The sequence below is a fragment of the Oreochromis niloticus genome, linkage group LG16 (assembly GCF_001858045.2).
Source record: "Oreochromis niloticus isolate F11D_XX linkage group LG16, O_niloticus_UMD_NMBU, whole genome shotgun sequence".
Taxonomy (NCBI): Eukaryota; Metazoa; Chordata; class Actinopteri; order Cichliformes; family Cichlidae; genus Oreochromis; species Oreochromis niloticus.
In genome coordinates, this window is record NC_031987.2 from 27,576,581 (window position 1) to 27,590,505 (window position 13,925).

The 13,925-nt window shown below is 39.0% G+C and overlaps 1 protein-coding gene across 1 annotated transcript in view; it reads right to left on the reverse strand.

Annotated features, from left to right (window-relative positions):
- The window catches only part of xpo4 (exportin 4), a 50,868-nt gene that overhangs the window by 12,738 nt on the left and 24,205 nt on the right, over nt 1–13,925 (reverse strand). Inside the window, exon 8 of the mRNA XM_003456583.5 lies at nt 6,793–6,950. Within this exon, the coding sequence (XP_003456631.2) occupies nt 6,793–6,950 (158 nt within the window). The remainder of the gene's footprint in view (nt 1–6,792; nt 6,951–13,925) is intronic.

Consider the following 13,925-nt stretch of genomic DNA (forward strand, 5'->3'; position numbering starts at 1 on the left):
AGCTACAAATATGCAGCAGATTCATCTTTAAAGCCATAAATCAAGCTTTACTATATCTGCTGTGGGAATACCAGCAGTATTGCGCTCAACGGCAGAAAATAAATGAAAGTAAATGTGATGCACATTTCAAACACCCTCAAAAAGCGTCTGTTTAATTTCCAGTTAAAATCAGTGCTTTGGTCCAAGAAAGGCCAGTTTCCACTCCACAGGGTGAGGCTGAGGCCGAACTGGGGGTCACTTTCCGAGTTTCCCTGCTGGTGACGGAGGTTTGGAAACAGACATGAAAGTTGATCCTTAACCAAAACTCGTGGGCAACATGACCCCTGAGCTGTTTTCCACAGCTGCATCGGAGGTTATTTTTATAGTGTTTCAGCATCAAACACCACCAAGCATGCTGCAAGAATTCAATTTCAAAGAGCATTTTGTCATCAGATTGCACTGTGAAGCACACTGGAAATCATACTTTGCTCACATGCTGAATTCTGAAAATTAGATTTGAATGGTTTTAAATCAGTTAAAAGTGGGGAGAAAAAAAGGACAAGTGGTAAACAGGTCGTCAAAAAAACCCCAAAACTTTATTGTGTGTTAAGAATACTGAAACTTGTGGCTGGCCATTTATCCAAATATGTCCAATCTTTTACATGTGAGTGTTATGAAAAAAAGAAGCTCCACATGAACAACATAACTGATGACAAAAAGAATCTAAATAAAGGAAACCAGGCTGGAACGGTTTCTCCAAAAATACGCGCAAACTTCCTACTTAAAAGCAATACTTCTCTACTTATTAACAATCATATAAATAAAGATAAACTGCAAAGGGAATTCTATATACAGTGTCTTTTTAAAAGTTATAAAACAACATCCTCGTGTCAATTGTGAGCATGAAGGCTTTTTTAAAACTAGCTGTACTGATGTTAAAGAGTTTTTGAAATATTCTGATAATATTTAATAATTACATCTCAACCAAATCAAGTACTGAGCAGGACATTAGACCCTCATAAACTTTACAGTGTACAGACAACATGTGTGTTGGGCCCTTTATACCATGTTATAAGCTGTTGCTTACCCAATGTAATAAATGTCCAATTAAGCTATAATGAAAAGCCACAGCACCACTCTAAACCACCCTGAAGATTTCTTTTAATGTATTTGCACCTTCCTTGTGTTGCCTTTGCGTTTGAGCTGACACACCTCTCCACACTCAGACCAAGTCAGAGAGTAACATTGTTAGAGCCTAGCCAAGCCCTATCCGATGGACTTAAATTGCGAGCAGAACCGTTCAATCACTGTAGCTCGGCCGTCCCTCTCCACATGGTTTTCCGATGAGGCAACTGGAAAAAAGCTCCAAGAATAGGTCATTACAGTGAGTGAGAGTTGCTGAGAGGAGGGAAAAAAAAGAAAAAAGATAGAGACCCCTCCTCACTTGGTCACGTGGTTCAACAGCGAGCATGTGTGTGCATTATGTGTCTGATCTGCACATACAAGTGCACCAATTTAATTCACATCAGAACCACAGTGACCTCACATACACCCACAAATAAATAGAAAACATTTCTACATTATACTTTTTCAGACCCATGTATCACTTTGATTCAAAACTCCTAATTAAAAACATTACTGTGTTAAAATTCTTTTTTATATATGACGACTTCTATTAATGGTTAATGCTAACATAAAGAGTGCAAGCTTGATTACTAAAATTACCACCAAACTAAAGTATTATTCAGTATAAATGTAGAATAAATATAGAATAAATATAACTAAGTAAATGTGTTTCTTTGTTGTTGTATGAATTGATTTTAAGCTTGTTTGAGCTAAAAACTAAAAAATGATAAGCTGACACTCAGTGAAACAAATGCTGACTCAGGTGAGTAAACTATTCACATTGTTTTTATATTTCACGTATTCAAATATTAATCATTGCCTAAAAAAACCCAAAAAAGTATTTGATTGACAGACTTGGGTATTTAAAGTCTTTTATATCTGAATGAAATCAGTAAAGCATTTGTTCTGTTATACTGATGTGATGCAATTTGCACAGCAACTCAAACCAGCAATAACAGTAAAAAAATCAAATAAACTAAAGCATACAAAAGGAATTCAGTGCTTACACCAATGAAGAGTGGAGTTTTTAAAAGGAGTACAGGGCTTGGAGTGATTCCACCGTTTTGTAGCCAAAACACATCAAATCGAGGTCGAGGTCCAAACATATCAGATTTTTTACCAAGACATAAAATCTTTAATTATATTCTAAAAAAACCTGGAAGAGAGGTGGAAACCTAAAAATAGGAGTAACTGGATCTCATCTATTGCCTTCTTTATCCTCTTATTGTTAAAAGCAGCTGCACTCTGAACCAGACTGCACTTCATTGGAAAGAAGAGAATTAAAACAGTCCCGGCTGGCAGAACGACAATCCTGAAACCCTTCCTGAAGCTCATCGACATTCTGAAGGCCGCTACAACTCAGAAATTATTTTTATTCCGGAAATTTCATCAACTGATAATAAAATATAAAACCTTAACTCATTTCGTTTAAAAAAAAAGTCCAAATCTGGGTCAAAATTATTTCTCACAAAGGGCTCAGTAATAGTTTGAAATAACTTAAATTTCTCATCAACGCTCGCTACCACATGAAAATTTGTCCCGTCTTCATTGAAACATTCAAACATTTAACCTTCTCAAATTGATTTGAATTGGACAATCAGGCTGCAGGCATTTTTAGGGTTTTCAGACAGAGTAAGTTAAGCATCGCTGACCTAAAGATGAAAGATGTTGCAATTGCTAAAATTCTGACGGGACATATTACCCATAAAAACGAAACTATGCTAATTATAAAAACCTCTCGATCGCTAATATTTTTAATTTTCCTAGAGAACAGCTAGAGTACTTGAAATTTACTAGAGAAATATCCTATTAAAATATTTAATATCCTATTCACATTTAAGAACAAAAATAAGTCAAGAATATTAGAATTTATAGGACTATCACAGTTTAATCAGATGTGTCTTTGAATAGCTGTGGAAATTCATTCTTCCACTTGACAGTTTTTCTTTTTATTATAACACAGGTATAATTTCTTTAAGTGCCATCAGTTTCACAGAAGTGAATTTGTTAAGATAATCCAATTAGAAAACATCAAAACGCTGTTTCAGAAAAAGGTTTGACTGGAAACATTTTCTAAATGCTGCAGTTTAAGGATACAGCTCTCAATAAAAACAGTCTGATTAAGGTGGAAGGTTGAAATCCAAGGTTAAACCAGCCAGGATGCTAACTAAGCGAGAAAAAGATGAATCAGAAGTTGAATTATCTGCAGCGATCGTTGGGTTCATCAGCTTTTGTTGCAGAGAAGATGATGAAATCCTGTGCTAGCAATGCCAAAGATAAAGAACTACTTGGCCACTGTTGTAGGTGAAGGATACATATTTTATAATTATTATTTTTTTCATATAATCTGTAATGAAAGTATACGAACTGATCCAAAACATAGGAAGTAATCAGGAGTTTGGTAAGATAGCCTGTCCAGCACCCGTGTTATGCACTCAGCAGTGTGTAACACCGGTTCTCCACTGAAACAATCTGTCCATCAACTAAAAATGTATTTTTTCTAGAAAAAAGCAACAAGATTTCCAGGTTGTTCCAGTGTGCGGATTTTCTTGTTTGCATTTTGAATCATAATCAATTCCAGAGATTTTAGGCAAACAAGGCATTTAAAGACAACACCTTGGACTTAATAACATTTTCTTAGATTAATTTTTGTTTTGGTTCTGTGTCGTTTTATAGACTGATTACATTAATATCAACTGAAGAAGTAAAAACAACAAAACCACGATTTATACTGGGACAAGGCTCAGACTGCCACTGGTTTCAGTCTGAAACCCAGCTTCAACATCTTAATCAGTAACTCTCATCCCACCCTGCTGCAGTAATCTCTTTCAATGCATCCCAATCCCACAACACAATGATTGGCTGAACCCAGATGCAGAGACAATCAATAGCCTCGGAGAAGCCACCTGTAAGGAAAGCAGCATGTTCACACGACTTGTCGCACTATTCAGCACAAGATCACAAGCTCTACACCTTCACAGGAGCTCTGCTAACAAGCAGGTTCGAAAACAGGAACCCCAGACAGAGGAAGCGCTTTGGTTTCCACACACCTGCCAGCACAATTCATTGTGACAGCTGAATAGTGTCAGCCAAGGAATACAGCATAAATTAGAATCTGCTTGCATATACATTGGTCTCCGCTTGGAGATTAAAGAGGGCTTTTTTTTGTTAGATGTGGTCTTATCCAAAGGTAGACATATACACTTACAGGTTACTCTGGTAATAAATCCTTGAAACCAGACTCCCAAATTATTTTGTTAGAGAATGTCACAAGGCAAGCGCTGCATTACCTCTGACTGGAAGCTCTGGTTACGGAGTCATGACTCAACCAAAATTACAACCCTATAGGATGTGGCTGGAAACAACCGTAGTAAAAAGGCTGAAAAAAATGTGAAGCACTGAGGCAACCACTGGCTTTGAGCTGAGCTCCAGGAATGAAAAACATCTATAGACTGCACTGATTTCCCAATAAACGGATTTTAGCGATATAAAATGAGCTGAACGCTGGAACACTCAGTTAAGTGTAGTGGAAGCTACGTAATATTCTGGTGCATCTCTTTCTTTACAACTAATGAAGACACAGTACTTCTGACATAGCCAACAGAGCAAATGCTACCTCCAGCTTTCACATTAATAGAAATAGAAAAGACATTTTGATTACAGAATAAGATGCTCGTCTGTGGCTGACCAAAAACCTTAAAACAAAAGCTGCGTTATCTCACCTCTACGCCATGGACAGTGAATACTAACATTCATATCATAAATTTGGTTGAGAAAGGTGCTATTAAAAAATAAAATCAGGCTTATTTTCCTTTTTACATGATTTATCCTTTTCGTTTTAGTCCTCTGTTCATATTTTGACTTCACTCTCTCATGTTGATGGGTTGGATCGGTTAATTTAATTTAAAAATACCGATAAAGCAGGCAATCTGATTGAAACGATTTGCAAAATCACTCAAAATAGTCGCATTTACTACATATAAAACATCTACGACAGCAGACGTATCTTCTTACAGTTCATATGGGCTGTTGTGATTTACATAAACCCTCTTGTTTGCTTGTACTTAGTAAGAATCAAGGGATCCACAGACCAGGTTATTCAAATAAAAACAAAAGGTTTTAAATTGTAGGGATAGAGATGCTAAAAGGGTTTCAACACAAGCTGCCCAGCTGGAATAGGAAAGCAAACCACATCAGTTTTATTACAGGGTCAGGCAGTTCTGTATTAGATTAGAGGAAGACTATAAAACTGATACAAAAAACACTCCCATACCCGTTTTTTTCCAGTGTTCGAGAGCTCGCTAATGTCAGTTTTTGTCTTCTTTGGTTAAAAACAGTGTCTCCGTGAGAAGAATAAAGGGATAATTTAATCCACTTTGACGTAAATTTAGTTTAAGAGGAATCTGAGAAACATAAGTTACTAGTTTGCTCCATTTGTCACTGAACTGGAAGCCAGTTTCCTGCAGAGCGTGCAGATGCTAGAATCAGAGGCTGTTAAAACAGAGACTCAACAAGCAATTACTTCCTGTAAATAAAGCACAAATGGTACAGTATGAGTCACGCTTCTGCTGACGTCGGCCTCCATCACTTGTTGAGTCTCTAAATTTAAGAAACATGACAACCTTGAGATACTGGGGGGAGATAAACAGCTGTTGAGACTGTCACCAAGGATAATGTAACGACAACAGTGCTTGCTGCTACTGTTTTGTGCATAATGTGCTGTATGCAGCTGAAATGAACGCACTTTAGATGAAGTATTAAACTTAAATCTGCAGAGTTACAGCCTTTGTTATACAATGCTCTTCTGAGTTGTCTCCTGGTTTATCTGCTTAACCATCTGTGTGACTGATGTAGACAAAGGTAAATAGCTTTTATACTGAAGGCACACTTTAATAATGGAGCAAGACAAAGATCATTTGTAAGCTCAGTAATTAGCCCTTGGATGATTTGAATGCTTTTAATGTGTGTGTGTGTTTTTTTTTAAATTTACATATTTTTGGAAATGCATGTGCACAACGGGAATTATTTAACAAAAGGAAACCTCATTTAGTGCAGCTCGTGCTCAGTGTATATTAACCCTATGATCCATGGGAAAGCTACTTTAACATGGAGCCTACAACACAAAACTTACTTATTATTGATAACAACACTCTATGCTTAAAATTTAATGCGGAAAGAGTGGTCGCCATAGAGACTGGCCCAACTTAATGTGGTTTACATTCAGCAGCCTGCAGCACCTGATTAGCAAGTTAGAGTGCATAATTGAAAAGAGTGCATACTTTGCAAAATCTAATGTGTTTTAAATGACAAAGCTAACATGCTCATCTTAGTAGGTACAATAATCACCATGTGGAGCAGATTAGCAAGCATGCAAGCTAACTCTTTCTGAATAACCAAAACAAAATGCAAAGCACAGATAAGGCTGATGGCACTGGCAGAAAATTCTGACCTTTACTTGGCTGGCTGTCATATTGTGGCTTATAACTTAAATTCAACTGACCGTCGGACATTACAATTCTACTAACATGGCTAAAACATCTGAGCAGTGTCAATGTTTCTCAATAACAAGAATTCAATTTGGTATCTACTTTTGTTACATTTCTCCATACCTGTGCCAAAATTCGACTTCAATATCACAACATAAGCACATAAACAAAGACTACTGCAGTAACTATTATAGTCACTCACCCATTGATCATACTGAGCAGCCCCTCCATCAGGTGGGCCAGGTAAGAGATCTGGGCGTTCTCATCTGGGAATACAGGCCCGTGCATGGAGGCCAGCTGGGCCAGGCACTGAAGGGAATCCTGGGCCATGTCAGAGTCCTCTCGAATCTTCCTGTGTACCTGAACAAGAGGAGAGGGGAGGAATTTCTTTTTATCATTGTTTTTAAAGTAGAAAAGCAGAGCCTTTGCATAAAAAAGGACAGAACCTCTACAATAATCAGTCCACAATGAAGCAGTGAGTGCTCTGGATAATGAAGTACTCCTGTACAGCAAAAGTACAGAAAACTGCTGAACACCGTCTGTCAGCTTTAGCAATTTAGTGAAGAAGAAAAGATTATCTTTTTCATCAGTCTTCATCAGTCAAAAGGAAAAAAAAAAAAGTTTCTTTTGGACTATACACATGTAAATTACTGTGAAATGACTTGTCACCTAAATTTCAACAATATAATTTATTTAAACTATTATTATTATTATGTTCATCGTCAGACCTTTCTGGCAGGTTCAAGAACAAAAGCCCACGATAAGTGTCTGACCAGTAAAATGTAGTCTGTTCCTAATAACAAACATAACAAACCATGCCAGGGAAGATATATTGTGGCACAACCAAGTGACCTGTAAATATAATGACCTGTAATATTTTCATAAATGGCCAAGACAAGTTTTGATAGCAGCATGCAGCATTCATGAATACTCGGACTGACAGTTCATGTCCCCTATGGACCATTTTCTTCCATATTTTTAATGACAGCACTATTGACAACATGTCCTACCCATCAGAAGTTCAATGATCAAAATTATACAAAACAAAGAAAAAAAAAGAAAAAAGGGAAGAAAAAAAAAAATTGATTTGTTATCCCCAATTTGTTTATGCTACTGTGCAGTTATAAAACAAACAAACAAACTGAAGTACAACCTAATTTATACGCCTTTAAAATTGCACATTCTTTGCAATTCCTGCACACACTTCCACTTCTTGTCTCCTAACTGGTCACTTTATATTTTCGAAATAATATCTAATCAATGTGTGACTGTTATGTCATAATTAAACACTGCCCCTGGCATTCTGCATTTTAATAATTTATTAAGTTTTTATTTCCATTGATTCTTAAAAATGTAACAAATAACACTTTGAAATAGAAATGTCCCAGGTCAAGAATGAAAAGGTGAACCTGCCTCATCCTCCTGTCACCACCTGCGAAAAAAAAAACCCCATACCAGCTGATACCCTGCAGGATTTATACTCACTGGTGTAACCCCACTACACGGCACAGAGGCGTCGGGAAATGGCGAATTGATTTTGATGTGTCACTGTGACCCAGGTCTCAAACAAACAATAGCTGAGCAGCCTCAATCAAAATGGAAGAGGAAGAAACAGACTCCTGATGGGGGAGTAAAACAACGAAAACTAAACTGCTTGATTCAGTCTCATGTCAGTTGTGAGCTTCCATTCAGTAGTGGGATTCGAGGGTTGGTTTGTTGTTTAAGGTCACACTTCAGCAAGAGAAAAAGCATTGTTGGATTTGACTGTGCATGCAGACAGGCAAGTGTATGGCGGTGCAGCAGCAGCAGCAGTAAAAAGCTCTGAAAGTCATCACAGCCTCTCAGCAACATGTGTTTCCACTATGTGCACGTCTGGAGCTCAAATTCCTTCTTCCTGTGCGCTGTGGCTCTCTTCTCAGCCGGTCTGGGCTCTTTTCCTTTAGCTTCTTCTTCTCCTGTCTCCTCAACGGTCATCCTCTTAAATCCAGAGAGTGTGCTCCTTCATCAACTCCACACTCTTAAACCAACACATGGCCCCATCACTGAGGCAATCAAACTTTCAACCTCCCTCTCTCCTTTTGCTGGTGCTTCCTCCTCCTCCCCTCAAATGTTCTTCCCTTCTCGCTTCTTTCCCCCCTAAATTCTTTATCGCCCCTGCTCCCCGCTCTTCCTCTCTTCTCTTCCCTACAGCTGTGGTGTCTGTTTTGTCGTATGCCGCGCTGCTGGGAAGAGATCTCAGATGCTAACGTAGCATAGCCATCGTTAGTCCTCTCCGCCGCTGCCCTCTTCCAGAGCGTGAAGTCATCCTCTGGAAGAGCTCAGCGAGAGGACAGGGGAGGAGGCGAGAGGGGCAACTGGTGAGTGAGCGAGAGAGAAAGAGGAAGAGGGAGGGGTGTAAGAGGCAGACCCAAGCGAGACCCAAGGACTGAACAGCGCGAGCTCTGAAAAAGCAGCTGCACCGGCGAGTGAACCATGCGATGCCAGTAATGTCAGTCGCCTCGAGTCTGACTATAAGTAGAGATACTCAGCGAGCGCGTGTGTGCGTGTGTGTGTGTGTGTGTCTGTCTGAGGGGAGTGGATGAAAGCAAGGAGAGCTTTCTGGCACAGGTGATTTTCTTTACTTTGAGGAATATAAAATAAATAACCCTTATCAGTATATTAGGGATAGCTCGCTATTTAAACTAATCTTAGCCAGTTTAATAAAAACTCTATTCCAAAACAAAAGATCTATTTTCAAAGGTTGTAAAGTTCAGTCTGTTCACATCATTTTAAATGGGAACAGGCTACATAATAAACTGATAATCAATCTCCATCATCCTGAATTTCTGTGGATCCAGCGTTTGGCATCTTCTGTTAGTGAGTTCTCGTTCCAATTTAATAAGCTCCAAGGCTACAAGAATCTGTTATTGAAGCATTGCATCCCTCCTTGCTCTGTCTTTGTCCTTTAACTTCAAATGTTGTTTAAAAGGAAAGGGAGGCAAATTGGGCAAACGAAGCAGAAATAAGCAAAGATTTGATTTGTTGTGGCCAAACCCCCCTGGCACCCCCATACTTCAATTAACTGAATTGGAATTCGCCATGATTTGGATTGTGTTAACAATCCAATTCTGGGTAACAGATTTATGGTTCACGACTCACAAATCAAACCAGGAAAAAATAAATAAATAAATAAATAACTGCGCTCCTGACACCTTTGGCCTTGAAATATACAGATTCTTCCTCTGAAAACTGCTCTTTTGCCATTTGTCTGTAGCTGGGGACTCAGCTCTCATTGCCAATAATGGTCCTCGACATGAAAGCGGGGTCATTTTGACAAAGAACTTCGTGCCTGATGCATTTTCAGGTCAGGACAGGAAGTACAAATAGAAATTGGCTTTTAAGGAGCACTAGTACAGTTCAGAGGTAGACAAGGAGACGACCCTGAAGGGATGATTAGAGAAATTTAAATCAGGTATCATTTTTGCTTTTTTTTCATATGGTTTAACATTATACTCAGCTTTAGAAAACTACTTTATGTTACGAAATGGGAGGGTGTAATATCGGCGGGCTGACAAACACTAATAATCCTTGATTATTCCATCACAAATTAAGCACATAAAACATCTCAAGTTGATTCAAAGTCTTGAACTTTGTTTGGCTGTTTTTCCACCACTCTATGATGCCCAAAGAGATGCTGCTGCATGTCAAAGAGGCCATCATTATACTGAAAAAAACAAAATAAACCTATCTGAGCAAAAACTTTGGAGGGGCAAATCAACCTGCAGATATCTTAAAAATTAGATGTTCACTGATCAGCTCATCAACATAAAAAGGCCTTAAAAAAAAAGACCATAGAAGAAGAATCAGTGTTATGTGGCAGGGGAATGTATGGCTGTAAGGAGAACTGGACCACTACTCTTTATTGAAGATGTGACTGCTCATAGACGTGTGCAGGGCTATACTCAGATTCAGTCAAATGCTGCAAAACCGACCACATGATAACAAGATTAAATGATAACTGATCAAACTAATCTATCAAACATCCAATCAAAGTAACACTGTTAAAATAAATTGTTATATAAAGCTTGTTGCTGATCACTGGCACGACTGGTTTCTAGATTTATCAAATATGAAATCCTGACTGCAATACTCCCTGTTTTTGAGATTATCATTGATACACTGGAGTTCAAATGCATTTACTACTTCTTATTTTGACAAGGCCAAAAACCTTGATTTTCATTAGAGCAGCCCTTTCATTAGATTAAATAGGATTCCAACTCCAAAACACACTCGTTTCAGTGTATATCAAAGTACCGAGCTTCAACACCTGACACGATCGTAGATAAATTATGTAGCCAGGGAGAGAAGAAAGAGTGGTAGAGGGGGATGAGGAAGACAAGAACCAGCAAAGAGAAAAAAAATGAAAGAAAAGGACGGGTAGACAAGACAGCGAGAGGATGCAGATGAAGAGCAAAAGAACAGACAAAGAAAAGGAGTGGGAGAAAGGGAAAGGCAGGGAGAAATGAGGAATGATATTTATAGAAGGAGACAATGCCTGGTGTCTGTTACCTCAGGGGGCTCAGAGGCTCATCTTTCTGTTTTTTCAAATCAACACAGCGCTTCCAACTTATTGTCTTCGCTCGCTCTTTTCCACCATCACTCTCTCTTCCTCCATGTCTCAGATTAGGTTACTGTCTGCCCGCAGGCCTCTGCTGCAGCCTCATTAGTCCCTGCACTCCACACTGATTGTGTTTACTGGTAAACTTGTAATTCTTCAGCGCATGCAGGCTTTTTTCTTCTGTCTTTGTGGGTGTCTAGTTGGCATGTGAATGCAATTTCATATCTCAGTAATCTACATCATAATATAGTACATTTTCTATAATTTAAGAAACAATAGACCGTAATCATAATTCGGTACTCGTTTTTGCTACTGTTGTAAATACTGAATTACAAAAAAAAATTTAAAAAAAAGGAAGAAAAAAAAGACAAAATGTGTACTTAAATTTGCATAATAAAACTGGCCTAGAAAACCTCTCAAATTTGATAACTGTCCCACAGCATGTACTCTATCATCCTCCATCTCATTCTCAGTTAGGAATAGCTGATGTAGAGGTTTAGTAAAGAGTCATCCCATAACCTAAATATCTAGGTACAACTGGCAAATGAGAGACTAAGGCATTTCACAATCCTAGTTACTAAACTTTTGACCTTGACAACCAGCTGGTTCTCAAAAAAATTTGTAAATTTGAATGCCTAATGGCTCTGTCATTAGGAAAAAAATTGCAAGATTGCAAATAGTTATAGTGACTAACTAGTTACCCAGAGGTTGAGCGTGCAAACCCTCAACTGCTGGGTAACGACATTCGGTTGCACAGGAACTGCACAGCTCACATGGTAGGAGGCAACCAGTCTCCAACCAATCACAGTCAGACTGAGACAGCTTGGTGAAGGTTTGCAAATAAGTTCCTTCTAATTTACAAATGCAGACAGTTTGGCAAACTTCGGCAATCTGTGTCAATCTGCACCAATGAATGTAACTCATTCATATGACAATCATATGACCCCCTATGAGCAAGCACTTGGTGACAGTGGGAAGGAAAAACTCCCTTTTAACAGGAAGAAACCTCCGGCAGAACCAGGCTCAGGGAGGGGCGGGCATGTGCTGCGACCGGTTGGGGAGAGAGAAGGAAGACAGGATAAAAGACATGCTGTGGAAGAGAGACAGATTAATAACAAGTATGATTCAGCGCGGAGAGGTCTATTAACACATAGTGAGTGAGAAAGGTGACTGAAGAAGAAATACTCAGTGCATCATGAGAATCCCCCAGCAGCCTACACCTATTGCATGTATTCCTAGATGAAAGCAAGGCCCCTGAGCGTCTATGTCATTATGCAGTTAAATCCCTGACCTGCAGCAACAACATCATTATTTGTGGAGGAACTTCAGAATTTCTGTTTCAGATCTATGAGGCAGTAGAAGTTGTTAATCTGAATTGTCAACTTGATCCCATTCAATTGCAAACAAACCCAAAACCTGACTGATTTCATCCTAACGCATCAAAGTCACAACAACGTGTGTGAGACCTGGTCTCAGTCTTTAAAGCATCCATTTCAAAGAAAACAAGATCACAAGTCGACTGCACACGGCTGCAAAAGTTTTGGTTGTGCTGCCGTCCCCAGTCACCGTTTTCCCTAATGTGACTGGAGCACACAATTCACACGTTAAAATCGGCTTCATCACTGCTGCCAAACAATGTAACCTGATATCATTTCAGCTTGTTGTGAACCTTAAAAAAATATGTACACAGTAGGGAGCTGGGCTAGTGGCAAAGTCTGCTGGTGGGTTAGTGATACATCGGTGCATAGAGATTCTCAGATTCCACAGAGGCTGGAAAAGATGAGATGTCACCATGCAACGTTGGAAAAACCTGAGTAATCGCTTTGTTTCTCTTGTGACTTCTTATATTCCAACTCCAGCGTGTCACGACAACCACGACTCAACTACTGCAACTTTACCGACTGTTCTTATCAACCAGGAAATAATTAGATATTATGTAACTAGAAATTTGTGTTGGATACATGTCTCAAGTTTTGAAAGAGCAAAAGGAATATTAGATTATATGTGAGTTTGTAAGGCTGTGTGTGCCTTTGCTTTCATTTTTATTCCTGTATGTGTGTGTCTACTCGTGATGAAATAAACCAGATGCATCTGATTTCATTGGATGATTTACGTTAGTACGAGGGTACATAGCCGCAATTTGATGCTGCTCTCTAAACACTTGGAAGCAAACTGAAACTAAAAACACAAACACAAACAGAAAACAAAAAAATCCATAGTTGGGGGGCCAAAACATACATGCCTCCGCTTGTGTGCGTGCCCCTTTGTGCTGCCTTCTTTTCTGCTCTTTCTTTTTCAGTTGGAGTGGCAGAGTGCGCCGTGATCACGAGGTGTTAAAAATCGACAAAAGTGGAGTGAGTTTATTTTGAAGGAGCAATCAGTGGCGGTTTCTTCTTTTCAATCTCCAGCAGCCCATTTATCCCCAAACCTCTCTCACTCCTGAAAATTGCATCCACAATTCCCTCCCTCTAAATTGTATTTGTCTGCTCCATCTTTTTCTATCCACCAAGATTACCTCCTTCCATTCCTGCACCTCCTCTAATTTTCTCCTCGCTCTCTTTCCCATTTCCCTCATTCCTCCTACTGTTTGTATTTTCTTCCCATCTCTTGTTTCTTACCCTCTTCTCTTCATCCATCATCCCCCTTCCCTGAATCTCACAGCCATAATTGTCCCGAGCTAAAGCGAGAAAACAGATAAGTGCTTTTCTCCAGAAAACCCAGGGGGCCAGAATGACACT